Source organism: Delphinus delphis, chromosome 2 (assembly GCF_949987515.2).
Source record: "Delphinus delphis chromosome 2, mDelDel1.2, whole genome shotgun sequence".
Classification (NCBI taxonomy): Eukaryota; Metazoa; Chordata; class Mammalia; order Artiodactyla; family Delphinidae; genus Delphinus; species Delphinus delphis.
The window spans coordinates 25194906-25221932 of record NC_082684.1 but is presented as its reverse complement, the minus strand read 5'-3'; the positions used below and the strand labels follow the sequence as shown (position 1 = coordinate 25221932).

At 46.4% G+C, this 27027-nt stretch overlaps 1 protein-coding gene across 2 annotated transcripts in view; it reads left to right on the top strand.

The window, feature by feature from the left end:
• The first annotated feature begins 470 nt into the window (after window positions 1–470).
• NRXN3 (neurexin 3) overlaps window positions 471–27027 on the top strand; it is a 1615508-nt gene continuing 1588951 nt past the window's right edge. For both annotated transcript variants that reach the window (XM_060004108.1, XM_060004110.1), the window contains exon 1: window positions 471–1179. In XM_060004108.1, the coding sequence (XP_059860091.1) occupies window positions 471–1179 (709 nt within the window). The remainder of the gene's footprint in view (window positions 1180–27027) is intronic.

Below are 27027 nucleotides of genomic sequence, written 5' to 3'. Positions count from 1 at the left end.
GTCCTCCATCACGGCCCCCCTGACCCCAGCCCTCTCCCCGGCCTCCCTGGCTGGGGTGTTTGGGGGTCCACCGGGAGGACAGCATTGTTGAAGGCTTCCACCCGCCGTGCACTTTCTCCTCCTTGAATCAAGGCCTCCGGATCCACATGGATAGCTGAGATCTTTTCTTGGAGAAAGACACTTTGCACCCTCACTTTCTCAACCTGACTGTCCTCCTCTACTGCTGCCCTGTCTTTCCCCTCTTCACTGAGTTTCTTGCTCGTGTGCCCGCAGCACGTCTGCGGCTGGCTTGTTCACTTTCCTCCTTCCTCCCCCTCTTGATCTTTGTGCCTGTGCCTCCTTCCCCTTGTGTGTTCTCTGTCCCCCACCCATCTCCTCTTCCTCCCTCCCTTCTACTGCAAAGGGGGATTTTCCCCCGAGGGCTGTTCTCTGCCTGTCTGCCCCTCCGGGGCTTGATCCCGGCAGCCACGATGAGCTTCACCATGCACTCGGTTTTCTTCACCCTGAAGGTGAGCGTCCTGCTGGGGTCCCTGCTGGGGCTCTGCCTGGGCCTTGAGTTCATGGGCCTTCCTAACCAGTGGGCACGCTACCTCCGCTGGGATGCCAGCACGCGCAGTGACCTGAGCTTCCAGTTCAAGACCAATGTTTCCACGGGGCTGCTCCTCTACCTGGACGACGGCGGCGTTTGTGACTTCCTCTGCCTCTCCCTGGTGGATGGCCACGTGCAGCTCCGCTTCAGCATGGACTGTGCCGAGACCGCCGTGCTGTCCAACAAACAGGTGAACGACAGCAGTTGGCACTTCCTCATGGTGAGCCGTGACCGCCTGCGTACCGTGCTGGTGCTTGATGGTGAGGGCCAGTCTGGGGAGCTGCAGCCCCAGCGGCCCTACATGGATGTGGTCAGTGACTTGTTCCTCGGCGGAGTCCCTGCAGACATACGACCTTCTGCCCTGACCCTTGATGGAGTACAGGCCATGGCCGGCTTCAAGGGATTAATCCTGGATCTCAAGTATGGCAACTCAGAGCCTCAGCTTCTGGGGAGCCAGGGTGTCCTGTTGGATGCCGAGGGACCCTGTGGTGAGCGTCCCTGTGAAAATGGTGGGATCTGCTTCCTCCTGGATGGCCACCCCACCTGTGACTGTTCTACCACCGGCTATGGTGGCAAGCTCTGCTCAGAAGGTAAGGCCCTCTTCCCTATTCCTCTATCGCTAGAGGCCCACTTGGGTTGGGTAAGGACCAAGACCCCTGACGGAAACCAGCTCTATCATTGAAGTGCATCTTTAGCTGCATGTCAGATTATTGCGTCCCTTTCCCTGAGGAGGTGGTAGAAATCCTTTGCTTGCTCTCAATGGAAAATCCATCAGAACTCAGCAGCAGAGAATCCTGACTACTCAACCATGGGCTCCTTACGCAAATATTTGGCTGTACTCAAAAAGTTAGATAGAGTAGACTACAGGATGTGTGTCCCAGCTGAGTTCCTTCCACCACAGTGCAGCTTAGCAGGATGAGCCCAAGGTGAGAAGTCAGACAGAAATGGGCAAAGTGGTTATCTCCGTCCCTCCTGATCCCTTGAGAATTGGGCCCTTGGGGATAGATGGGAAACTCCCCATCACTTCTTCCTTATCGTCCCTAACATAAGGAATGCCTGTGCAGAGAAAAATGCGGGGATGGACTGCAGGTCCACACTTGGCCCTGCTGTAAATCCAGCCCTGCAGCTGTGCCCCTCCTCCTGCAATCTTATGGAAGGTGTCTACCAGGTGGACAGGGCATCTGGGGATGGGACTTCTCGCCTCCTTGTTCCAGCACTAGGATTTTCCACCTGTGCTTCCTCTTTCCTGTCCTCTCCTCTCCTGGTGCGAGAAGGCACAGACAGGAGCACTGTCCAGCCAAGCCCCCAGGGGAGGTGGCAATACTCAGCCTGGCCTTGGAGAACCTCCCAAGTTCAACTACAACTTCCCAGGGGGAGGGAAGGAGGGATTTATGCCCAGAGACTTAGACTGCCCTCACCTTTTCCACCAAATTCTGACTATTTGGGATTAGGAGAAAAGTGGTCTAGACTTTACTTTAACAAATACTTAGATTCCAGATTCCTGGACTCACTGAAGGCCTAGGTTTCAATACCTGTTGAAGTGACAGAGTGACCATATGGGTGTGTGTGTTGGGAGGTTGGGATGAGGAAGACGCAAGGAAGTTATATCCCCTCCTATCCTTTTAGAGTTAAGCCCTCTGTTTGTTTAGAGATGTTTGTGTCACCGTCCCCTGCTGGTTTCTTCATGGATGTGGTGGAATGTGGCTCTCAGCCTTGGTAGCCCGTTAGGATCACCTGGGGGAATTAAAAGACTCTCAGGGCCTTCCCTGGTGGCGCAGTGGTTGAGGGTCCGCCTGCCGATGCAGGGGACACAGGTTCGTGCCCCAGTCCGGGAAGATCCCACATGCCGCGGAGCGGCTGGGCCCGTGAGCCATGGCCGCTGAGCCTGCGCATCCGGAGCCTGTGCTTCGCAATGGGAGAGGCCACAACAGTGAGAGGCCCACGTACCGCAAAAAAAAAAAAAAACAGACTCTCAGGCCACACCCCAGACCAATTCAATCAGAATCTCTAGGGGGCGGGGTTCAAGCATTTGTATATTTTTAAAGCTCCCCAGGTGATTCCATTGTGCAGCTAAAGTTGGAAACCAACAGGTCAAGGGAAGTCAGGTAGGTGCAGCCAGGTGAGTGTCTTAGTGGTGACTCCCATGATCTCTTCGTTCAGGTGATGCCCCACTGCCTTGGGATTTGTAATTAAAAACAATGTCTGCAGGTGTTCCTCAAACTTTCCCAGAACTTCCCAATCCCTAAAGCAGGTTGTGGTTGATACGAATTTTAGCAACTAGTAGGTATTACAAATTTTTTTAAAAAATAAAAACAAAGTTTGTTTCACAGGTGATACGTGCTGGATACTAGGACACTTTGGGGGTCTTGTTGGGAGCCTCCTTGTAGGTCAAGTATGGGCTACCCCAAGTGCTTCTTTCCTTTTTTGGGCTGGATATCATACCTCCCTTCCTGTGGGTGGGCTGCAGGAGAGGGAGATGAAGACATGCATCTCATCCTTTTTTGGCTTCTGTTTTTCCCCATTGAACCCACTGGAAGAAGGGTTGGGGAAGAGGGGTAGAGGCAACACCAACCCACAAAGCCACTTTGCGACTGTGGTTACTGAAGCACTTATCACAAGCAGGTCCCTCCTGGAGCTGACTGCAGTTCCAAAGCTTCTTGGCTTTGGAGAAAGTTCTGCCTGAAGATGCTGACATGATCACTTGTTTTCTCCTTCACCCAAAGGATCTGTTCTGTTCTCAGAATTTGCCTTGGAAGCCGGCATTCTTCCTTTCTAGGGACCAGGGTGTTTGCAAGTGTGTTGTTAACTTGCTGATTATCCCTGATTGCATTTTTTGTGTTTAAAAAGAACTCATTTCCTCTGGGCAGGTTTGGATCAGCACTTTTCTGCAGGAAGAATCTCTATGCTGTATATGTATACAATTTCTTCTCTCTCTCTCTCTTTTTTTTTCCCTTTGGTTCGGGGTGTGTGTGTGTGTGTGTGTGTGTGTGTGTGTGTGTGTGTGTGTGGTCTCCAGAGGAATCTCTTCAGAGCAGATGATAGGCAGTCAATTTCTTAATAGCTAAATACAATATGTATATTTTAATAATAGTTCTTTCTGTAGGGTTCAGATCATCTCGTGGCTATGGACTGACACCTCTGTCTGTAGAAGGCAGACACACAGCATATTTCCTTATTCTCTTGATGCGTAATACAGTAAATAAACTCTGTAGTAACTAACACTGGGTTGGTTTGGAGCAGTGCAAAGTTTGAGGTGAGGATGGATGCTGGGACAGGTACCAGAATTTATTGTTGGTGACTTGAAGCCTGTTGATCCTGGTAATTGTCATTATGTCTAATCAATCACAAAAATGCATTTCAGGCTTTTAGAAAATACCCGTTCTCTCCACACACAGTTGAGTTTTAGAGTAAGCAGGGAAAACTCACCCGTAAAATATGAAGGGGAAAAAAATCACAGCTGCTAAAGGTCAAGCAGATCTGCATAAAACAAGATCAATGGCCTAAAGAAATGCCTTCCCGTTTCCCTAAAGATAGTGTAAAGTGGGTAGTGAGGATGCGTCTATTCCCTCCTCTCTCCCCCATTTTAAATTGCAAATGTCGCAGAACTGAAACCAGGGGACTTAGTCCCAGCAGCGGGTCCTGTGTACCAGGCATCTGATCGTCCCACTTTGTAGCATGGGCCGTGCCCTTGATTGTGTGAGGGCTTCATGCTTTAGCAGTTCAAGAGTAGGAAGGGCTAGGAAGGCTCCTGCAGTTTCCGATGGATGTGGTCGGGGCCTGTTGGAGGCGCTCTCTCGGTCCATTAGCTTCTAGCATGCTGGCAGTATTGATGTTTGCTCGGCCCGTCTGGCTTTCCATGCCTCAGTGGCTCCAGAATGTCTCCACGCTGCACCCCAGGAAGAACGCACAGATGGGCCCATCTCTTCTATTCGCTTTGGGCTATTTTGATCCCTCGTTGGGTATCTTTTCTCGGTAAGACCCACAAGACACCGGAGATAGTTGCTGTGGGAGAGTTGGGTTTAGGGGGAAGAGCTATGGACACAGTATCTTCTGTTTCCTGGGGCGAAAGGCTATTAGCTCTGGCTGCAGACTGAACTCCACACAGCCTACTTGGGAAAACTTCATTCCAAGACTCCCAAACCAACTAATAGTCACATTGAACATTCTGGCACATGATGGAGGGAGAAGGGGGTCACAGATTTTTACTTCTAGGTGTGATATTTATCAATAAAACGTTTGGGTTCTCAACTTCAGATTTGTTCGAGTTGACTTTTAATCTTTTTAAACGACTTTAAAATTATGCATATCTGGTTTGGAATATAGTCCAGCTGCAGTGGATCATATTCACCTGGCTTTTTCTGTTTAGTCCAGTCTGTCCTGTTTTGGGCATCCCTGAAGCTCCCTGGAGCTCCCTGGGCAATAAGGAGGTATCCCTAGTGCCCTCCAGAGAGCAGCCCCCTCATGGGTCATTGGGAGTTTGTCTTTACCTTGAAGTGAGTTTAAGCTTGATTGTTTATTTTTAAAGCATCCTTAGTTATGAATGTGCAATTTCTCAACAGTCTTACAGCCATGAAGAATTGATTCACGGCCAAGGTGTATACATTTCAGTCCCAGATTCTCTAAAGAGTTCACTTAGCATGAAGTCAGCCTGTTGCAGGTGGGGTGGAGCCAAGGAAGGATGGGAAAGCTTTCCCAGGTTGATCTCTACTCTCACATCTTAATACACGGGTCTGCCTATGTCACATATCATTTGTATGTCCATGTTTTTAGGTTAATTCAGTGAAGAGACATGAGGTCCTCTTCAGCTGGCAAAAAAAGAAAAAGTTGGTTCATTGTCTGCTATCTTTTCCTGCTGACTTGGGCAGGTGCCCAGACCAAAAAGCTGCTTGCTTTGAGTCTCAGCTGTTAAGTTTTCAGGTGTTGGGATCCTACAGTGAAGTACGGTTGTGGGTGTGGGTGATAGTGGCCAGTCTTATTACAAGCACGCGGTTGTGTGGTACCCACTAGCCTCCCATCCCCCATCCCTCCTGCTGTCTGAAGCTGACATCCTACTCAGGTTGGTTTGACTGATGGCTCAACACACGACTGCATAGCCTTGGTATGCCTTCCTGAAAGTGAATTTCAATTCGTTTTCTTTTTACTGAGAATCTTGCCTCTCTTCCCCCATTTCTCAAAGCCAGGACTAGGACAGAAAGGTGTTCCAAGAGAAGGTGCTTGCCCCGGAGGCTTTACCAAGAGCCAAAGACATTGATGCCATAGTTGAGGTATGGATGATTGCCCCAGCTGGATCCTCCTGTTTGGGGCACTTGCGTAAAAAATACAGTCATTTCCCCACCGCCTCCCCCTCGCACCTCCTGCCGGAATACGAACGTGGCTTTGTTCCTAATCTAAGTCAACCCTGAATGGCCTAGGAGGGGGCAGGCAGTAGTAAGTAATCAGGAGTAAAGGCTAGCTCCTTTCAGAATCCTTCCCCCTGGTGTGGAGAGGCAGAAGCACAGAAGCAGGGAGGACTGCTGCTTCTGAGACTTGATTTCCCACCTGGTATTCGGGCTTTAGGACCAGCCCAGCTCTCCACCGGCCCCGCCAGCCAGCCAGCCAGCAGGGGCTGTCGCTAAACGAGCCTGAATAGGGGTCTGATTGCTCCTTTCTCCTCCTCTCTTTCTGATTACCCAGTGAGATTTCCTGGGTATGCTGTATGCTAAATGGCAGAGCAGCCGCCTGCCACTTGCTCCAATTATCCCTCTTTTAACTGCGAGGGAAGAGCAATTTTTTTACTGCCCCCCCTCCCCCTCCACAATAGCATCTCTGCCTCCTTTAAAGAAATAAGACCCTTCTTCCTAATCCCCCCTTCAGTGGGGTGAGAGCAGCCTTCTCCCTTCGCATAGCCTGCACACCAGCTGCTGGCTGCAAAGTAGGTGGGCCTGTGTAATGCTTTGGTCCATATTCAGCCGCGTTGAGGGCCGGGCAGGCATTCTGCCAGAACCCTTCCAGTAGCAGTGAACTTGCATTTGCATTTGGTAATGAGACACCACAGGCCCAGCGCTGGGGGGCTAATCATCGAGTCCCCTATCTCTCTTTGCAGGCTGTCCGGGAGAGGTTTCCAGTTCCTGGAGCAGCTGCCCTCAGCTAGGTATTCTTCCTCCATCACAGGGCAGAAGAGGTGGGGTGTGGGCTGTGCTTGGGGGATGGAACTAACGTGCCCTCCCCCATGATGACTCCTATTGCCCTGGAGTCACTGGCTCTGCTGTGAGTCCAGAACAGTGAGGCCCCAGAGGTGGAACTGGAGTGAGAGAGGCTTAGGGGCAGGGCTCTGAAGGTCAGGTACCCTTCTTAGACAAAAATAATAATGCTGTTATTATTGCTATGATTGAGTACCACCATGTGCCTGACATCCGAGGTGCATTGTCTCATCTAATCCTCACAGCGCTTCTATGCAGTTGATATCATTAACTAGCCCTATTTTACAGATGAGGAAACTGAGGAGCAGAGAAATTGAAAACTTGAACAAGGTTTGGTGGTTAAGAACATGGCTTCTGGAGTGAAAAAGATCTGGACTTAAATCTAGGCTTGTCCACTTACACGTTGTCTGTCTTTGGAGAAGGTTCTGGAAGCTTCAGCATCCTTATCAGTAATAATAACAACAACGATAATAATAATAATAGCATCTAACAGTAATAATAACAACAATAATAATAATAGCAGCTAACAGTCACGGGGCACTCACTCCATGACTGCTCTGTATAAGCCCTTGTAACACTCAGAACCACTCTCCACACGCTGTCATTATTCTAATTTTGTAGATAAGGAAGCTGAGGGACAAAGGGTAAGTAATTCCCCCAAGGTCACACAGCTCAGAAGAGGCAGGGCCGGAGTTTGTATCTAAACAGTCTGGCTTTAGAGTCCACACTCTTAACCACTGTGCTATCCTGCCTTGCAGCAAAGCAGGGACAACAAGAAGTCATACGTTAGGGAGTTGTTGAGAGCATGAAATGAGATCAGACATATAAAATTATCAGTATAGTCTCTGGGAGAGAACGAGTCCTGACTCTGGGCTGTTAGCCGCCTGGTGGGTGTAAGAACGAATTATGTGTCGATTTGGTTTCATAGAAACCCGTTGAGCTACCCCCACCTCTGCCATTTTCCTTCATCCCAGTTTGAGAAGTGGCAGAGAGAAAAGGAGGGGAATTTCAGGAAAGTATAGAATCCAGTCCCATCACCATCTTGCCCCTGCCTAAGAGCATGGGGTCGCTGCCAATGGTGGTGCCCTTCGGACTGTATTCAGAACTCTTTGCCTGCAAATGGGATGTTCTGGTCCCCACAGCATCCCGAAGAGGTAGGTAGGACAGGCCTTACCATCCCACTGAATAAGTGAAGAGCTCCAGACGCAAGGTGCCGTGGGACTTGTGGGTAGACAGCATGAGGGCAAGCTTGGATGCTGCCTATTTGGCAGGTGGCTCTGGGACCTGAGAGCCCAGATCCTCAACACAGCATTTTATTTCTGCTTCTAGGCTCCCTTCATGAACATAAATGGCCTGTGTCTCCATCGTGAAATGGAGCAGTCATTGCCTCCCTGGTTGCTGATGATAAGCAAAATGTCAGACTCCTGGTGCAGGAGGTTATCAGCTTGGTCAGTCCCAGGAGAGAGAAAGAGAGGATGTGAGAGAATGAGAGAGAATGAATGAATGAGTATGCAACTCCCACCCTCAAGACCCTGGTTTGAAATGAAGTGCCTAAGAATGGACCTGTGGGTCCCGAGGGAGTTGGAGCACGGCTTCCCTACACTGGAGCATCGCTGGACAGCACGACCTCTTCAGACTTACCTTTAGTTTCCCAGGTACCAGGAAGTGTCCAGCAGCCCACCCAGGGTTGGTGGTAAAAGGTGGAGCTCCTGGATTAACCTTTCACACTTCTTGCTCTCCTGCTGACTCTCTTCCCAGATAACAAAACCAAACTCCCTTTCTCTCTGTTTATTCTTCTCTTTTGTGTGTGTGGGAGGGAGATTATTACAGAGGTGGATTTGCCACAAAACTAAACCTTTCATATATCTTCACTTGCATGGGTCCCTTCAAGGCCCCATGCCTAATACTGTATTGGTGATTTTTTTCTTAAGGAATGCCCAGTATCATAAGCTTCTCCTCCCCACCTCTGTGGATCTGCCTCTGTTAAGAAGGCTTGTTGCTGCCCAGTGACAGCAATGTTGCTCTGGGTGTATGAGTGATTCCCCAGTGACCGATGACCCTTCATCACAGACGCATTTCCCCTCACTTCATAACCAACAGAGCAGGAAGAGCCGTGGAGAGGGAGTGTGGGAGGATGAAGGCCTGTAGGAATGTTGTTTGGGGAGCTGTGGTGGGAGCGGGGGACATCTAGGGTATACAGTGGGTGACGAGGGTGTGTTTAGAAATGTTTGCTGTAGATTTAGAGGAACCAGTTGGTGTTTAAACAGAGGGAGCATCCTGGTCCCTCCTGAGGTTTCCCAGCTGAAGTCGGGATGCTCGGTTTGCCGTGGCTCACTGAGGGGCTGTGTTACAGGTGACAGGCTGTGGATGACAGAGGAGAGGGACAAAGCCTGGCTCTACAGGCCTGTCTCCGTGATCTGTGTGGGAACTGACAGTGCCAGTGGGTTGTCATTACAGCTGTTGTTCTCCAAAAACTGATGTCTTTGGGTGACCTATTTAAAAGCAATATGGGGGCTTCCCTGGTGGCGCAGTGGTTAAGAATCCGCCTGCCAATGCAGGGGACACGGGTTCGAGCCCTAGTCTGGGAAGATCCCACATGCCACAGAGCAGCTAAGCCCGTGCGCCACAACCACTGAGCCTGCACTCTAGAGCCCGTGTGCCACAGCTACTGAGCCCGCGCACCTAGAGCCCGTGCTCCACAACAAGAGAAGCCACCGCAATGAGAAGCCTGCGCACCGCAACGAAGAGTAGCCCCCGCTCGCCTCAACTAGAGAAAGCCTGCGCGTAGCAACAAAGACCTAACGCGGCCAAAAATAATTAATTAATTAATTGAAAATAAAATGAAAGCAATATGGGGCCCCTTTAAATGTGTCATCATCTATATCTGCTCTCAAACCTCCACTGCTCTCCACAATATTCCTACATAATGTATTTTATAAAGTTAAAAAAAAATTTTTTTTTAATATCCAGGAACCAGTACTAGTAGCTTTTCAAAACAAATTGATCTCATAGTCATCCAGCCAAACTACCCAGCTCCACTCTGTGATAAAACTTACTTTGCATGTGGGCCTAAAAATTGTGAAAGCTCTCAGCTCTTCAAGGAGGAAATGCAGCTCTCTGGAAGGGTGTGCAAGGTCCCAAAGAGGGTGGGGATGAAAGAAAGGCGGGGACACAAGCTGTAGGCAACAGGAACTCCCGGTTTAAGCTGTGAAATGCATTTAAGATCCTTTCGGTTTTACCAAGGCTCTTATTTAATTTTGGTATCTTTGCACCTAAGAAGACGGCTCTGGGGAGCTTTTCCTTCAAGTTTCTCCATGAGACTCTATGCATCCAACCCTTTTCTGACATTTTGGCCTCTCGCCTGTGGATTTGGCTCTCCTGAAGTGGTCCTGTTTGCTGGTGCAAAGCCTTTGGGGGCCAGGGTCTTGATAGTCCCATGGCTGTTGGCAGTGTTAGGGCTGGTGTCTCCACTCTGGCAGGCAGGGCGTTCCAAGCAATTCTATAACCTCTCCTCCAGGTATGACTGGAATAGAAAAAGCGCAGCGAGGGAGTGTACAGCTTGTATACTCAATACGTCGCTTTCAAATAAAAACGAGTGCCCCATTGCAAGGAGGGATGAGAAGGCTGAAATCACTTCTCTGTGATTCAAACAGTGGGAAAGGGCTCGCCAAACACTCACGGTCTCTTCCTTCCTCCTCATCCTCTCATCCTTCTTTCATCTCCAGAAGGGTCTCACATGGTTAGCCTTGGAGGGCTGAGGGAATGAGGAAGAGTGGGCTTGAGGGTGTTAAGCCTCTCACCCTTCGGATTCTGAAAGACTAATGCTCATTCCCCAGCATATTTGTTTGATCTAGGTCAGGAAAGACAAGGCTGGAGTTTAGGCTGAGGCAATGTGCTGTGAGTCCTTCTCTTAAGGAGACACACTGAAATGCGGGGGGACTCTGATGCTGTGGGAGAAATCCTCTGTGAGGGATGAAGCACAGATCCTGTGACCCATGTAGAGGACAGTAAGACATTTATATCACCTTCTAGCCATGGCTTTGCTTGTGTAATGCACTGAAAACCAAGGTGCATGTTAAGAATCATGGGATAGGGCTTCCCTGGTGGCGCAGTGGTTGGGAGTCCGCCTGCCGATGCAGGGGACATGGGTTCGTGCCCCGGTCCGGGAGGATCCCACATGCTGCGGAGTGGCTGGGCCCGTGAGCTGTGGCCGCTGAGCCTGCGCGTCCGGAGCCTGTGCTCCGCAACGGGAGAGGCCGCAACAATGAGAGGCCCGTGTACCACAAAAAAAAAAAAAAAAAAAAAAAAAAAAAAATCATGGGATAATATGTTTGGAGGGGTTTTTTTAAAAAAATTGAGGCATAATTGACATATTAGTTTCAGGTGTATAGCATAATATACAAATTCGATATTTGTATATATTGCAAAATGGTCACCACAGTAAGGCTAGTTAATATCCACCACCATACATGGTTACAGAATTTTTTTTCTTGTGATGAGAACTTTTAAGATCAGTTCTCTTAGCAACTTTTAAACATGCAATACAGTATTATCAGTAATATAGTCACCATGCTGTACGTTACCAGAGGGAACTTTAAAGGTCATTGTGTCTATTCTAACTATTCATTTCCTATCCTCTTCTCCACTGTATGACATCTCTGCCCCACCCCCCACCCCCCAAAAATCCCCTAGTCAACTGCAATGACAGGGGCTTGGTACTTTTCAAGGCATCCTGATGTATCTCTGATTATACTGAGCATCAGGGAGCCCTTCCTACATGAGGCCAAGGTCTGCTTCTCAGACACTTCCTCACTGGTCCTCATTCTAATTAAAGCAGTCTGACCTTTGCCATGGGCCATGTGGGTGAGGGGGATGGGTAGGTCATAACATTTCTGGATGATGCTTTGTAGGAATGAACCCTTGTGCAAAGTAAAATTCATAAGGGATTCTCTAATATAGCACTAACAGTATACACACCACTGAGTTATTTAGAATTGACTGCTTCTGATTAATCTTAAACAACATGGGAGGGATTGATGTGGGAAGAGATTCTGATGTAAGCAGGTGATTCATGCTCCAGTCATTTTGTTCCTAGGGAGCTTCACTCTGAAAGATTCATGGTTAGCCCCATCTCTCTGGTTCTATTATCTGTGCCTCATTTCATCCCCCTAAGATGTCCCATCTTCCTCCATATTCAGCCAGCTTTTCAGCATCTCTGAATTTCCAAGGTGCCCCCTGGAAATCTCTAATGGCAATAAGCAATAAGATGAGAAGTCCTAGAATGCTATGGAGTAGAGGAAAATGGAATTGAATTGGACTTGCTTTACAAATCCATCGTGGCAGCCAGGGTCAGACACCCCAACAGACATCAAGATTTTGCTAAAAAGCCTAGTATGATGCTTTAAAAAAAAGATAAGGGTATGAAATGAAGAAGTATTGAGTAGCTATTCCTGGCAACTGGCCTTGGAAGCATATGCCCTATTCAAAAATGCTTCCTGCTCTGCCAGGTTGCCTTGGGTATCCCATGTTTTTGGCACTGTTGGGAAGAAGTCTCCCAGGGAGAGGATTAGGCAGGGCTAGAAGATGTTGCTCCCACACTGGCATGGACTGGAAACCTGCCAAGCAAATGCCCTCCTGCACCCTAAAAGGGATGAAGCTATTCTTGGCTCTCAGCCACCTCCCCATTGACAGTCATTTTACTGACACTGCAGCAAAGAAAGGAGAATTTGTCTCATAATTCATGGTTTAAAATAGTTTACTTTTAAGAGCAAAGCCCACAGCCATCCTTTTGAGTCCAAGTATTAAAATATACTCAGAGTCACCGACTTCTGTGCAGTCCCGTTGTCCAGCCAGGTTCAATGTACTGCATTCCTGTGCAGGGAAATGGGCATGACCATCTCACATAGTCATGTGGTAATTGCCACGTGGGAAGATGATTGGGTTTTAGTTGCCGTGGGAACTTTGTTGTTTGCTCATCCTGATGTTGTTTTCAGCCTTGTGTTAATTCGGATTGGAGCTATTTTTTCCTTGTGTAGAATATATAACCAGTGGGCTACGTTTTGATGTGTCTCATGGCTCCCTTTGGCTTTCACAACCTTAATGCAAGTTGCAGTAGCTCAGCTGGGTTTCCTGATTCCTTCTGCAGGAGTGTGTGCGAGGAGGAACTCTCTTTGAGACCTGTAAGACATGAAACCATGGGAAGACTCTGTTTCCCTTTGTTAATGAATGTTCCAGGCTTGTATGCTAAATGGCATGTCTCTGGTATCTGACAGAAAGCAGGTGCTCAATAAATGTTTGTTGCCTTAATAAAGCACAGTCCGTGTGGATGTGTGTACATGCATTCCATGTTTTGTATGCATGTCTGTGCGTGTGGTCTCTAACGTGTGATGGATGGATGCAGGCTCCCATCAAGAATGTGAGCTCAATAATGTTTGTTTAATACATTGATTACAGCTGTGACTTGGACCACAGTGGCATGGGCCACCACTGGAAATACCCTTCTTTTAATAGGAAAAGTGGCGTGTTTGCTGTGGGGCAGTTTTCACAGAATCTGTGTCAAACACATGTACATTCCACTTGGCTTGATCTAGTTGAAGATGAACTAGCAAGACTTTTTTGTGTTTGTTTATGAGCCCGTGGTTTCCTGTAACAATCATAGACCGCAGCCAGCCTGGGACCATGTAAATGCTTGTGGAACGGCTGTTTGAGGCAAGCGCGTTGTTGTCACTGGAGATGGAGAGGCCCCATTAGCTTGTGTGGATTCCCTGGAGAAGAGGAGGCTCACTGGGGACAAGATAATTGTCCTCGGATATCGGAAGAGCTGCCATGTAGAGGAGGGAGTGGATATCAGACTCGAGGGTGGAAGGGATCAGAGCTACAGAGGAGGATTTCTGATGCTTAGAGCTGTTGGGCCATTGAATGCACAGCTTTGCCAAGTCCTATGGCTGGGAGGGGTGCAGTAGGTGCTGGAGTGACACCTGTCAGAAATGTGTGCTGGTGTGTACGTGCCTTCAAACCAGGGACTCCATGGTTGTTGGGGTCTCAGCAGCCAGGCCTACCCTTACGTTTGATCACGTACGTCCTCTGCAGTTCAGGGATGTGGAAAGATTATTCTCCAGATCAGTGGCCTTCAAAAAGGGGCACATGCAAAGACCACTTCGTGGGATATAGGAAGGAAACAACTAAAATGTATAGTTAACTTATATGCAAATTATTTATAAATAAATATACATCTCTCAGGAGAACATGGTAACATTATTTTTCCTAATGGGGAGTTGGTTCAGAAAGCTTTGGAGGTCACAGATCAACACTCAAATCTACATTTATCTCTAATTGGTTATAGTCACTCGACCCCCAGGCTCGCAGGTTTCAGGTGGAGACTGATGCCCAAAGTGTTCTGGATGCCAGTGGGATGTGTGTTGGGCTCCTCTGCTCTGTCTTCAGCTCTGTGTGTGGTGGTCTTGGTTGACCTGGCCAGGTGGCTTTGGAGGGTCCCACGGGAAGTTACTCCAGTCACACCTTCCTCTTTCAGAGGCGTCACTGTTTGGAATTATTGATAATATCTACTATCTCAGAGCTTTTTTCAGCGTAAAAAAATCATAGTGTTTGCTGGGGCAACTTTGGATTGTGTAAGAGAACAAAGTCTTTGAAGTATGTTCAAGCATTTGCAAAGCAGTCCTTGATGTATAATCATCTATTTGTTGAAATAGACCATCTGTTTACTGGAATAAGTGCATTTTCTGACATTCACTGAGTGAGTGCCTGTCGTCTACCCTTGAGGATCTTATGGACTAGTTGGGAAGGCTGTCAGGCAAAGAGGTGTTGTACACATTAGAGTCGCTAAAATACCAGGTGGAATGTTTGTGGAGTAGCTCAAAAGGGGATGTTCCACCTGCTTGGGGTATGAGAGTGTGTGCTTAGGCTGGGAGCCAGGGGTTGGAGGACATCTTACAGTGGAAAATCTTAGGCTGGACTTGGAAGCTTTAACTAGCAGACTGGGAGGAAAGGGCCCTCAGGGCAGCCCTGTGAAGCAGCAGGCTACTCTTGCCAGTAGTTTACAGTAGTTAATGTGGCTGGATTAAAGGGCTGAGGCCCATGGAAGAGGAATATGAAGAGTGCTTAGGTAGCGCCGGTCTTAAATGTTTGTAAGGACTTGACCGTAAGATTTGGATTTTAGAAAGATGGCTCTGGGGCGGTTTGCATGAGGGATTGATTGGCAACTGGAAGGCAGAAAGCAGGGGGGCCAGGTAGAGGCTACTGTGTGGTTTTGGTGAGAGAAGAGGCAGTACTGGGGGAGTAGTGATGAAAGAAGGGCCAACTGCAGAGATGTTAAGAAGAGGCACTTAATAATTGGAAAGCAATGACCTTTAGTGGGTTTGGACTCAGACTACCTGGCTCTGACACATACTAGTTGTGTAAACTTGGGCAAAGGACTTCACTTCTCTGTGTTTCAACTTAAGTATTTGTGAAATAGATGTAATAACAGTGCCCACCAGTTCAGATTGCTTTCAGGCTTCAGTGAGATATCAGACATAGAATACTTAGAACAATGCTTGGCACACAGTAAGCATTCCGTGAATGTTAGCCATTATTACTAATTATTATTGATGATGATGCTGATGATTGAAAAGGGGAAAGAGGAACTTTGATCATATGCTCTTTTGGTTGTGGGTATAGCTAGGAAAGTCGGTGGGAGGAGCAGATTTGGGGTGAAGGTGGGAGAGGGGTAATAATACATTTTGGTTTGTCCATATCCCTCCCACGTTCTCTTCAGAACCTGTAGGATACCTGCAGGGAGATGTTCAGAGGCAGGTGGGGGCAATGGTTGTGCGAGGGAGGAGGATGGGGCTGGGCAGATGTCAGGGTTGTTGTTGTAGGGGTGAGGGAAGGCTGGCACAGGAATGAGCTTGTCCAGGCAAGGAGTCTAACCGAGAGGAGAAGGAAGCTAAACTCAGAACCTTCCAGAACCTTAATATTTAGGATAGTAGAGGAAAAGGAATCCACAAGATAGATTAAAACAGATTACCAGAGATACAGAAGGAAACTAGGAACAAAAAAAAGTTCCTTAAAATTCTTTACCGGGCAATGAATGAAAAAATATACCTTCTCAACCTGGTTGAAGTTGGGGCATGCATTTGAATATAATAAAACAGCATCGAAAGATTACGTAATTTAAAAACTACTCACTTTGGTCTTTCTTCTGCCTTCAATTTAGTGAGATCTGTCCATTTGAGAAAATTTCTACTAATGGAAATTTAAGTCTCATATAGAGATGATGAACCTGAGGGTTTTGGATGTTCTGCTCATGGACATGATAGAATTTCTGGCTCCTAGAATGTTAGAATCTCATGGGAATCAAGAGCTCAAAGATCTGAAAGAAACAAACCCAGAAGAGTGATGTGATTTGCCCAAGATCAGCCAGCTGGTGTTCTGATTTGTACTTCGTGTTTCTTTGGGACCATGTGAGCTCAACATAAAATGCTTTAGCTACATTTTTCTTGGAACTGGGCGTATTGAACTCTCAGGATACCAGCGGTGACACACAGCTCAAAGCCACACACCTTCTCCTGGGCTTGGGGAAGAGATTCCTCTCACTGTGGCTCCTGTGAGCTGAAAGAGCAAGATCCCCTAAACTGGAGGTGCTGGAAGCCCCTGGCTCAACAGCCAGTGATCTAAGTACTGGTAATTAACTCACTGTGGTTTCTCTACCTCTGCCCAGGGTGGGGCGCTTGGAAAGGAAGCAAAATACTTTCTTAAGGAAATCAAGGCTCGGTTCTGGTTGCCTGCTTGCTGCCTCCCTCCCATCTCCGACTCTCTGGGCCCCGGGGTGGGGATCGTGTGTGTGTCCATGCTCCAAATGCTCGCTGTGCATCATGGCTTTCCAGGAATTTCAGGACACGGGAATTTTCGCCCAGCTGTGTTGTGTATTGCTGTTCAGCAATCTGAAGTTGCTTTTCCAGCGTTAGTCAGGATGGGGAGCCTAGGGAGGAGGGGGAACGCCTCCTAACGTTTTTCAGAGCAGAAGAAATTGAGGTGTTAGGGGCCCAGCTGGCGTGTGATGAGAACCAAGAAATGGAGCATACGTGAGCATGCATGCTCACATGAAATCTCTTACAGAAACCCAGGGATGTTATTCGAAAGTACCTCTCCCACCCCCTACAACATGACACACTGACTGAGGGCCCACTGTGTGTCAGGAGAAGCATTGGGGGTAGAGTGATGGACAAGACAGTCATGCCTTCATGCTGCTTAATTAGCCAAAAGCAATAATCAAGTGATGGATGCTTTGAAAGGAGAAGGATAACATAACCGTGGTCTCTGTGCGTTCAGGAGTCCCTCTTCACGCCTGGCAGAGCAAAGACTCTGTGAAGGTCAGGGGTGTGATTAAGACGCTCCAAGGAATTACAGGAGGTCCAGGGCTTTTTCTGGACCCAGTGCTCAGGCCGGCTCTCCTAGCCTGAGTCTCCCGGCCGAGGATCACAGGTGAAGTCCGTGGATTTAGGGCTGAGTTTAGCTTTATGCCCAGTTCTAGTCATTCTCACTGAGTATGGCCTCAGTGATGCCATTGTAGTATCATGGAGAGCCTATGATTTATCAGCTGTCTACCTGATTGACTAAATTTAATAACAATGGTGATGATGAACTAATTCTCATGAAGTGCTTCCTATGTGCCAGGCACTGAGCTAAGTGCTTTCAAATGTGACTTCCTTTGATGTTCCCAGTCACTCTCACCAGGGAGGTTCTATTGTTTTTCTGGTTTTCTAAACCAGGGAACAAGGTTGAAAAGAGAAAGCAATCTATCTGCCTAAGACATGAGTCTGGGCAGTTGGATGATCTGGACTTTGAGTTCTTATCACCTCACTCTGTCCCCTCTTCAATCTGGCACTGAACGGTGGCTTCTGTGGCCATTGAAGACCCAATTCCATGCTCTGCTGGCGCAACTGGGGTGCCTCTAGCATGCAGGGGCACTGCCTTTCTTCTCTTCACTAACCTGTCTTCTGACTTCTCCCTCTCCTGCACATGACTGACTTTGATCCCAAATCAGGCACATGTTGCCAAGAGGGACATAAAAACTGTCCTGGAATTCCCCCTCCCACCTCTCCCCGAGCCTTTCTCCTTGGTGTCTTATTTCATCCCATGGGCTGTAAATGAACCATGAAGTACTGGAACTGGAATCCCACATTTTCTCAGTCTTTTATAACCCACGGTCTCCAAGTCATTTTGTTGTTGTTGTTAGCATAGTCGCACTACCCAAGAGGCCTTGGTCAAGCTTTGGTGGAAATCTTTTGCTTGTATTAAGTTGTAAAATGAATATTGTTACGATTTGCATATCCAACCCCAGCACATATATTTTTATCACCCTCCCCCATCTTGAACATCACAATCCAACCTTCTTCTTTCATGAAACTGTGACTTAAAGAAGCAAGGTAACTTACAATAGGCCACTCAGCTAGCAAGTGGCCAGGGGACTGGGGCTAGGGCCCAGGAGTCCTCACTCTCATTCTAACATCCATTCCCCTACATCACGCCGAGAAAAGAGACTCGATTGATTCCGAAGAACATTGATTGCCAGGCACAATCCATGGTGATCAAAACAGCTGTGCCGCCTGTCTTCATGGAGCTTACAAATTAGAGCTATGGAAAACGTAAACCAATAAATGTATAATTGCAGTGGTGATGAGTGCTGCAGATGGAAAGAGCAGGGTGAGGGGAGATCTAATGAGAAAAGGGGTGTCACTCCTCTGAGGAGCGACATCTAAAGATGAGGAACAGAGAGAAAGCAATGGAGAGGGGCTGCATACGTGCATTGTCACCTGTTCAGTTTAAGGACAAGGTTGATCAGTCTAATATTCGCGGCAGGAACTGTCTTTTGCTTTTATGTATTTATTTGGGATATGGTTGATGGGTAATACAGATGGACGGGTGGATGGATAAAGAACTGTCTGGGGGGGCTTCCCTGGTGGCTCAGTGGTGGGGAGTCCGCCTGCTGATGCAGCGGACACACGGGTTCGTGCCCTGGTCTGGGAGGATCCCGCATGCCGTGGAGCGGCTGGGCCCGTGAGCCGTGGCCGCTGAGCCTGCGCGTCCGGAGCCTGTGCTCCGCAACGGGAGAGGCCACAACAGTGAGAGGCCCGCGTACCGCAAAAAAAAAAGAACTGTCTGAGGCTGGGGAGGGAAGCCTTCAGTGTGACAGCAGCAGGAGAGCAAATCTTGTCTGCTAAGTGAGCATAAAACTGGACATCTCCACCCAGAGTGCAGAATCCTACCAGGGAGGATTTGGGAATAGAATCTCTCTCTAAAGGAAGCTCTGCGTGGAGAAGGTGAAGATGAAAGTCTGCTGGAACAAGAAAGCCACAGTCAGTGTCATTTGCCGCCAACCTAGAGAGACTTGTTCCTCTAAGAGCCATATAGCGTGAGTCCCACCCACAGCCCAGAGATCAGCTCATGCATTTCCAATAGCTGCCCTTTCCTCCTGGCACTTACATTCTTGCTCCCTGCCCTCCCAGGTCCTCCCTCTTGCCACATGTGTTTTCTTGGTAGGTGAAGAGGTAGAGGGGGTTGCCCTGATCAGTCCACACTTTTTAGCTCTTGTTACCAGGGGCATTTATTTATTATTTATTTTTAACATCTTTATTGGAGTATAATTGCTTTACAATGGTGTGTTAGTTTCTGCTCTATAACAAAGTGAATCAGCTATACATAGACATACATCCCCATATCTCCTCCCTCCTGCATCTCCCTCCCACCCTCCCTGTCCCACCCCTCTAGGTGGTCACAAAGCACCGAGCTGATCTCCCCGTGCCATGCAGCTGCTTCCCGTTAGCCATCCATTTTACATTTGGTGGTGTATATACGTCCATGCCACTCTCTCACTTTGTCCGTTTACCCTTCCCCCTCCCCGTGTCCTCAAGTCCATTCTCTACGTCTGCATCTTTATACCTGTCCTGCCCCTAGGTTTTTCAGAGCCATTTTTTTTTTTTTTTTTTTTGCGGTACGAGGGCCTCTCACTGTTGTGGCCTCTCCCGTTGCGGAGCACAGGCTCCGGACGCGCAGGCTCAGCGGTCATGGCTCACGGGCCCAGCCGCTCCGCGGCATGTGGGATCCTCCCGGACCGGGGAACGAACCCGCGTCCCCTGCATCGGCAGGCGGACTCTCAACCACTGCGCCACCAGGGAAGCCCCATGACTCTTTTTGAATTATGGTGTTCTCAGAGTATATGCCCAGTAGTGGGATTGCTGGGTCATATGGGAGTTCTATTTTTAGTTTTTTAAGGAACCTCCATACTGTTCTCCATAGTGGCTGTATCAATTTACATTCCCACCAGCAGTGCAAGAGGGTTCCCTTTTCACCACACCCTCTCCAGCATTTCTTGTTTCTAGATTTTTTGATGATGGCCATTCTGACTGGTGTGAGATGATATCTCATTGCAGTTTTGATTTTCATTTCTCTAATGATTAGTGGTGTTGAGCATCCTTTCATGTGTTTGTTGGCAATCTGTATATCTTCTTTGGAGAAATGTCTATTTAGGTCTTCTGCCCATTTTTGGATTGGGTTGTTTGTTTTTTTGTTATTGAGCTGCATGAGCTGCTTGTAAATTTTGGAGATTAATCCTTTGTCAGTTGCTTCATTTGCAAATATTTTCTCCCATTCTGAGGGTTGTCTATTCGTCTTGTTTATGGTTTCCTTTGCTGTGCAAAAGCTTTGAAGTTTCATTAGGTCCCATTTGTTTATTTTTGTTTTTATTTCCATTTCTCTAGGAGGTGGGTCAAAAAGGATCTTGCTGTGATTTATGTCATAAAGTGTTCTGCCTATGTTTTCCTCTAAGAGTTTTATAGTGTACCAGGGGCATTTATATTCCAGAACATTAAAGAATTTTCAGCTTGGAGTAGTAGGGGTATAACCTGAGGCTGGGAATCAGCTTGATCCTAAATGGCTTCTGCTTCCTGGGTTTTAGGCTAACATTTATTGAACACTTACTAGTGTTTTAGGCTCTGTGTGAGTAGCTTTATCTTTTGTTACCATTTTACAAATGAGAAGGCTGAACTGCAGAGAGACTACCCATCTGCCCTCTGCCCAGTGGTACAAAAGACACTCAAAAGAACTAGAATGAAATTGTATAATTCTTTAGGAGGACGAGAAAAATAAACATAATGTAGAAGTTTATTGTAAAGACACATTCAGTTTTTTTAAAAATTCTGAAATTAATGCCCTTTTATTTTTGGGGTGTTAAAATGCCTTTTTAAGAAACTATAGTAATACAAAGTGTCATTTTCAGGTTTTTGTTCTTTCTTGGAAAAATTATAATATAATTATGCATTGTTAGTTTCTAAAATTGCTTTAAATTGCTTGAAGTATGAATATATCAAATGTATTAGTGTGAGAACCATTCTTGCAGGGAATCGCTGGGTCCCATGCTCTTTTCTTCCTAGGAGTAAACTATTTATATAATTGTCTTCACTTTCTATTCTGATTTTTTATCAGAAAAAATTGCACCTGGACAGGACCCCTGAGATTTTGTAACTTATTTTTCTTCAGCACTTATCAAGATGTTTTGATTGCATGATTTGACCCTGAGAACTTTTAACTCTATGTCAATATAATCAGGATTATACAAACACTAAAACAGTTTTATTAAGGGGGTGTTTTTTAGAAGCAAATGATGTAGGGCTCATGTAATTCCTCAATCCATTTTTTTTCAGCATAGGTAAACCATTTTTTAATTTTCCAATTCATTTTTATTTCACTGAATAATTTTGAACAAGATCAGTTCTGCTCCACGTGCCCTCTGTAGTGAAGATTTGATTCATCTATCAGTTATTCTTTTGTGTGCCTATGTAATTTTACCCACATAGCTTCTACCATTGTGACCACTCTTTTGTGGTCGTTATTTCTACTCTATCCGATTTTCTCACGTCAGGTTCGCTAGTCTAAATTTTGTCAAGAATGTTTGATTCTTCCTTCAGTTTTTCAGTCAATGACGTTTTACCATGTGCATTTTTAGCCACTGTCAGTTCCATTTTGTGTTGATTTTTTTCTGACAGGTCTAATTTTTTTCCAGGTCAATTTTTGCAGTTCATAGAACCATCTCTTCTTCCTACAACTAAAATCAGTCTCTTTCCTGACAGTTTTTTAATTTTTTTTGAAGCAGTTCCAAAACATACTTGAGGGGTCATAACATCAGGGTCAAAATATCCTGTGTCATTTATAGAGACCAGTGACCTAGATGAATTAAGAAACCTACCCAAAGTCATGCATAAGGCTCGTGGCAGAGTTCTGTTGGGTCATTTTAGAATGTAAAGCATCTCTAGTTCAGTAAAGGGCAGAGTAAGATTGTAAAATTGGGATGATGTTGATGGTGGGCCTTCCTTCTTCTACCCTCCACCTCCCGACCCCTCTTCTGAGCTTAACAGAATTCCCAGTGGTCCACCTCCCTAAGAAATAGCAGCCGGGGCCACTGTTCGAAGCGCCTTCACTTCTCCCTGCTTCCTAGCTAGGCCCCCCTTAAGCTGTGTGTGATTTACAAACAAGCAGGACCAAAAAGGAAAAATCCTCCCTTGTGGAGAATTAGGTCAGTGGCAGAGTTGGGGAGGGGAGGGATCCAGACCTTCAGTTCACTCCCCTTGCCTGAAGCTCTTGGGGCAGAAGCCAGAGGTGCTATTGGGAGCAGACCTCTGGGGGTGGGGGGCTGGGGGATGCGTGCAAACATGAAAGCTGTCTGTTTTCCAGCCACTTGGGGCTCCCCCTTCTCTCAACGTATTTGTCTGGATTACTCGAAGGGGGATATTAGTGTTGTCTAATGACGGCCCTAGATTTATAAGGGATTTGTGTGATTAATGCCCAAGCAAAGTACAGCAGATAGCTCAGAGCTCAGTCTGTGTGGTGGGTCTACACTTCCCATTCTCTGTCCTCTCTGATTGGTTTTGGGGGAGGCTTTCCTGTCCCCTCTTTGTTGTCCTGATTGTTGAAGGCTCTAGCGTTCAGGCCCCCACGGGAGGGTAGCTGAAACCATTTTCCACCGCTGCGATGCATGAGTGAGTGTCTGAGAAGACAGTGAAGTCTCCAGGCTCACACTCTTGTTCTGTGAAAGCTGCAGATATTTGGCCACTTGCTTCTCTGTCCCAGCTGCCACCACCATACTCTTAGTACTGGATTCTTCTCCCAAACCCCTCTCAGGGCACTGGTCCCCCAGCTGTGGCACAGTGAGAACAACTGTGAACTGGGATGCAGATGACCTGAATTCTGGTTTCAGCTTCAACATTGTCCAGCTGGGCGGACATGTCAATTCCCCTGTCTTGGGTCTGTCTCTCTCATCTGAGCATCAAAGGATCCTGTACAACCTTATGCCACTGATCATAATTATACTTAAATAGCTAAATGTCTGTCTGGTTATTTGTGGCCCATCTCCCCACCTAGACTTTAAGTTCCAAGAGTGCGAGGCCTGTGTCTGTTTTGTTCACTAGCCATCACCCCAGTGCCTAGCACGGTCCCTTGGCCATGGATATATGCAATGAGTACACGTCGATGGATATATGCAATGAGTACACGTCGATGGATATATGCAATGAGTACACGTCGATGGATATATGCAATGAGTACACGTCGATGGATATATGCAATGAGTACACGTCGATGGATATATGCAATGAGTACACGTCGATGGATATATGCAATGAGTACACGTGGATGGAATGAACTGCTAAACCAAAAGAGGCGGATCTGCTTGACATGCCAGCACTCTTCCACTTCTAAAATTCAATGTGTCTACTCTGTTCTCTCTGGAACAATCGAATTTTAATGTTTTTATTGTTTTTAACTGACCACAGACGTTACAAGATAAAAATGGCGATTCATATTAATTATAACTCAAAAAGCATATTATCAATATGAAAATGTAAATTTCCTTCTAGGGGCTCCCTCTCTGCTTGCTTGATCTCTGCAGTTCCTGGCAGTGGAATGCCTCCTTGCCTGGGTTTCTGAGCTCCCTCTAGTAGGGTCTGCAGAATCTTGTTGAGCCTTTTAAAATAGGACTGGTACTAATTAGGCTACATGCATGGTTTTCAGGCTCAGAAAAAAATTATTTTAGGTTCAGAGCAAATACTGTACTAGTTTCACATCACAACCCACCCTTGCTTTGCAAAGACAAGAAATCAACCTTGTTCATTTCCTGAAAATGAAAGAAAGGGAAGGGTATAAGGGAAAGCAGAAATGCTGACAGGTGCTAGTAGTGAGAAGGCCTCTGTTAGGGCTACTTGCTTTCTTCTGAGGTTCCCCAGGTCATTAGAAACTCCTTTTCTCAGGGCAAGGAAAGCACTCTGTTGAAACTCTCCAGCTAACTTGAGCCAATATATGACCCCCTCCTTTTCAAGCCCCTGGCAGGAACTGCAAATCAATCATGACCCTCTTTTCTTTCTAAGCTCATATGCAGCCTCAGACTCTTTCTTAACACGTTACTCCGGGATGTTACCAATCAAAAAAAATGGAACTAAGCATGGTGCCGGGCAGGTCATTAGGCATTGTATATACAATTGCCTCTTTTGATCTTCTTGACAACTCAAATTGATGTAATGATTCCCATCTCACAGATGAAGTTTAAATAACTTATCCAAGGTCACGTAATAGATAACAAAGTTGGGATTTAAGCTCAATGCTTATGGTCTTTTTGGTGCACTACATGCCTTGCAGGGAGCCCATCCCTCAGAGATGTCAATCTGACCGCTGGCCTGTTTTGGTAAAATGTTCTTACAAGATTTCTCTCCACTTAATTGTTGCTGTTTATCCTCTGGGGACCACTGCAAGATTTCTCCAGCAAAAGACTTTGAAGCAGTCTCTGTCAACCCCAAATGCCCCATTAATGCGAAGTGTGATACTAGATGGCTGTATATGGCCGCCCTATCATGTTTATACACTCTCTTGGTTATTAGATTTACTATAACTGCATCCCCAGAAGTTATTTTGAGTCTCTAGCACCTAAGTCTGTGTCTGGCATGTAGTTAAGTGGTCGATAAATGTTAGCTATTTCAAACTGAACCAGATACAAAGTCTCACTATGAGAACTAAAAGGGTGAGGACAGAGGCTTGTGATAAATTGAAAGGCTTCCCAGCTGTTCTGAGAGCCTCAAAGCCAGCCTTTCTCAAACTGTGTTCTGTGAGATGTTACTAGGTGTTTTGCGGAAGAAAAAGTGTCCAATGTTCCAAAAACATTGGGAAAACTGCACACTATATCCCCTCTTGGACTTCACAATGTACCTTAGTGTAGGTGTGGCTTTCTGAAGTCTTGCCATAGAGATACTTGATTACCTTGCTTTACCTCACTGTTTTCTAAATGTATTTGACCACACTTTTTTTTTTTTTTTTTTTTTTTGGCAAGCAACTCCTATTCACATCTTGCTGGGTGTTGTATTTTTATGGAATTCAGTTTTGGGTATGTTGCCCCAATTTATAATTCTTTCTCTGAAATATGGATCTGGAGATCCTGCCCAGCAGAAGATATTGTGGACACTCAACAGTTTCCATCAGTTTTCCACACCAATTTCTTGAAATTTGCCCCCATGTCACATAGGGTGATAGATTTGGGTGGTTAGACCAGAGAAGGAAGAGATAATCGGGGAAGGATGGGTGGTGCTGTGGGAAGGAAAAGGGCTTTGGATTCAGAGAAATCTGAGTTCAAATCATCGCTACTACTTATGAGTTAAGGGGACTTGGGGATATTAACTTCTCTGAGCCTTGGTTTCCTCGTCTGTTAAGTGGGTCTACATCAGGATTAAATGAGGTCATATACGTCCGACACTGCCGCAGGTACCCGACACATAGGAGGCCTTCAGTAAATAGCAGGGATTATAATGAACTGTGATCCCTGTATTTCTCTTCTTTTAAAATTTCTGTTGTAATATCATTGTGAATAGGGGCTCTACTTATTGTTTTTCATACCAGGATCTAGCATAGGGACCAGTAAGGAATTGCCACTCGATTAATATTTCTGGAGTGAATACAGGAATGACATAGCACTTTGTTGTTTACAAAATGCTTCCACATTTACAGGCTCATTTCAGCCTCACTGCAACCTGTTCATGTAATTGGAGTCATTATTCCTGCTAGTTATGGGTGGGAAAGCTGAGGCTTAGAGAGGCTGTGTGAGTTGCCCAAGGTCAGAGAGCTGGTAGTAGGCTGGAAAGTCAGGGCTCAAAACCAGGGCTTCTGTAAGCAAAATGTGGTGTGCAGTAGTCCCCTCTTATCTGCAGTTTTGTTTTCCATGGTTTTAATTGCCCACAGTCAACCGTGGTCCAAAAAAAAAGGAAAATTCAGGAAATGAACCATTTCATAAGTTTTAAATTGTGTGCATTTCTGAGTAGCATGATGAGATCTTGTGCCATCCTGCTCTGTCCCACTCGGGATCCCCACCCATCAACATCATCTGATCCTGACGTCCAACCACTGACATCACCAATGCTCTGGGGTCACCCGAAGTAGATAATCTTTCTTCTGACCTATCACCAGAGGGTCATTCGTAGCTAAATGCTACGTCACAATGCCTACATCATTCACCTCACTTCATCTCATCATCTCACATCATCACGAGAAGGGTGAGTACAGTACAGTAAGATTTTGGGAGAAGGAGAGACATCACATTCAGATAACTTTATCACAATATAATTGTTCTATTTTATTACTAGTTATTATTGTTAATCTCTTACAGTGTCCATCTGCTGTGAGGAATTTTCTAAAACCCTTGTCTTGTTAGGTGGGGGCCTAATGCAGGTACCAGCCTCATGGCCTAAGGTGGGGAGTTAGCAGTTAGCTAGAGATGCCTTTTGTTTGCAAGGCTTAAACAACTGGATAATTTATAAATTAAACTTATCATAGGTATATGTGTATAGGAAAAAACATAGTATATATAGTGCTTAGTGCTATTTGCAGTTTCAAGCGTCCCCTGGTGGGTCTTGAATGTAGTCCCCATGGATAAGGGGGAAACTACAGTATACAAACAATGGAGTATTATTCAGCCTTTAAAAGGAAAGAAATTCTGACACATGCCACAACATAGATGAAGCTTGAGGACACTGTGCTAAGGGAAATAAGCTGGTGACAAAAGGACAAATACTCTATGGTTCCACTCATGTGAGGTTCCTAGAGTAGTTAACTTGCTAAAGACAGAAAGTGGAAGGGTGGTTGCCAGTGGCTGGATGCAGGACATATAGATAGCTGTTGTTTAATAGGTACAAGACTTTCAGTTCTGCAAGATGAAAAGAGTTCTGGAAATGG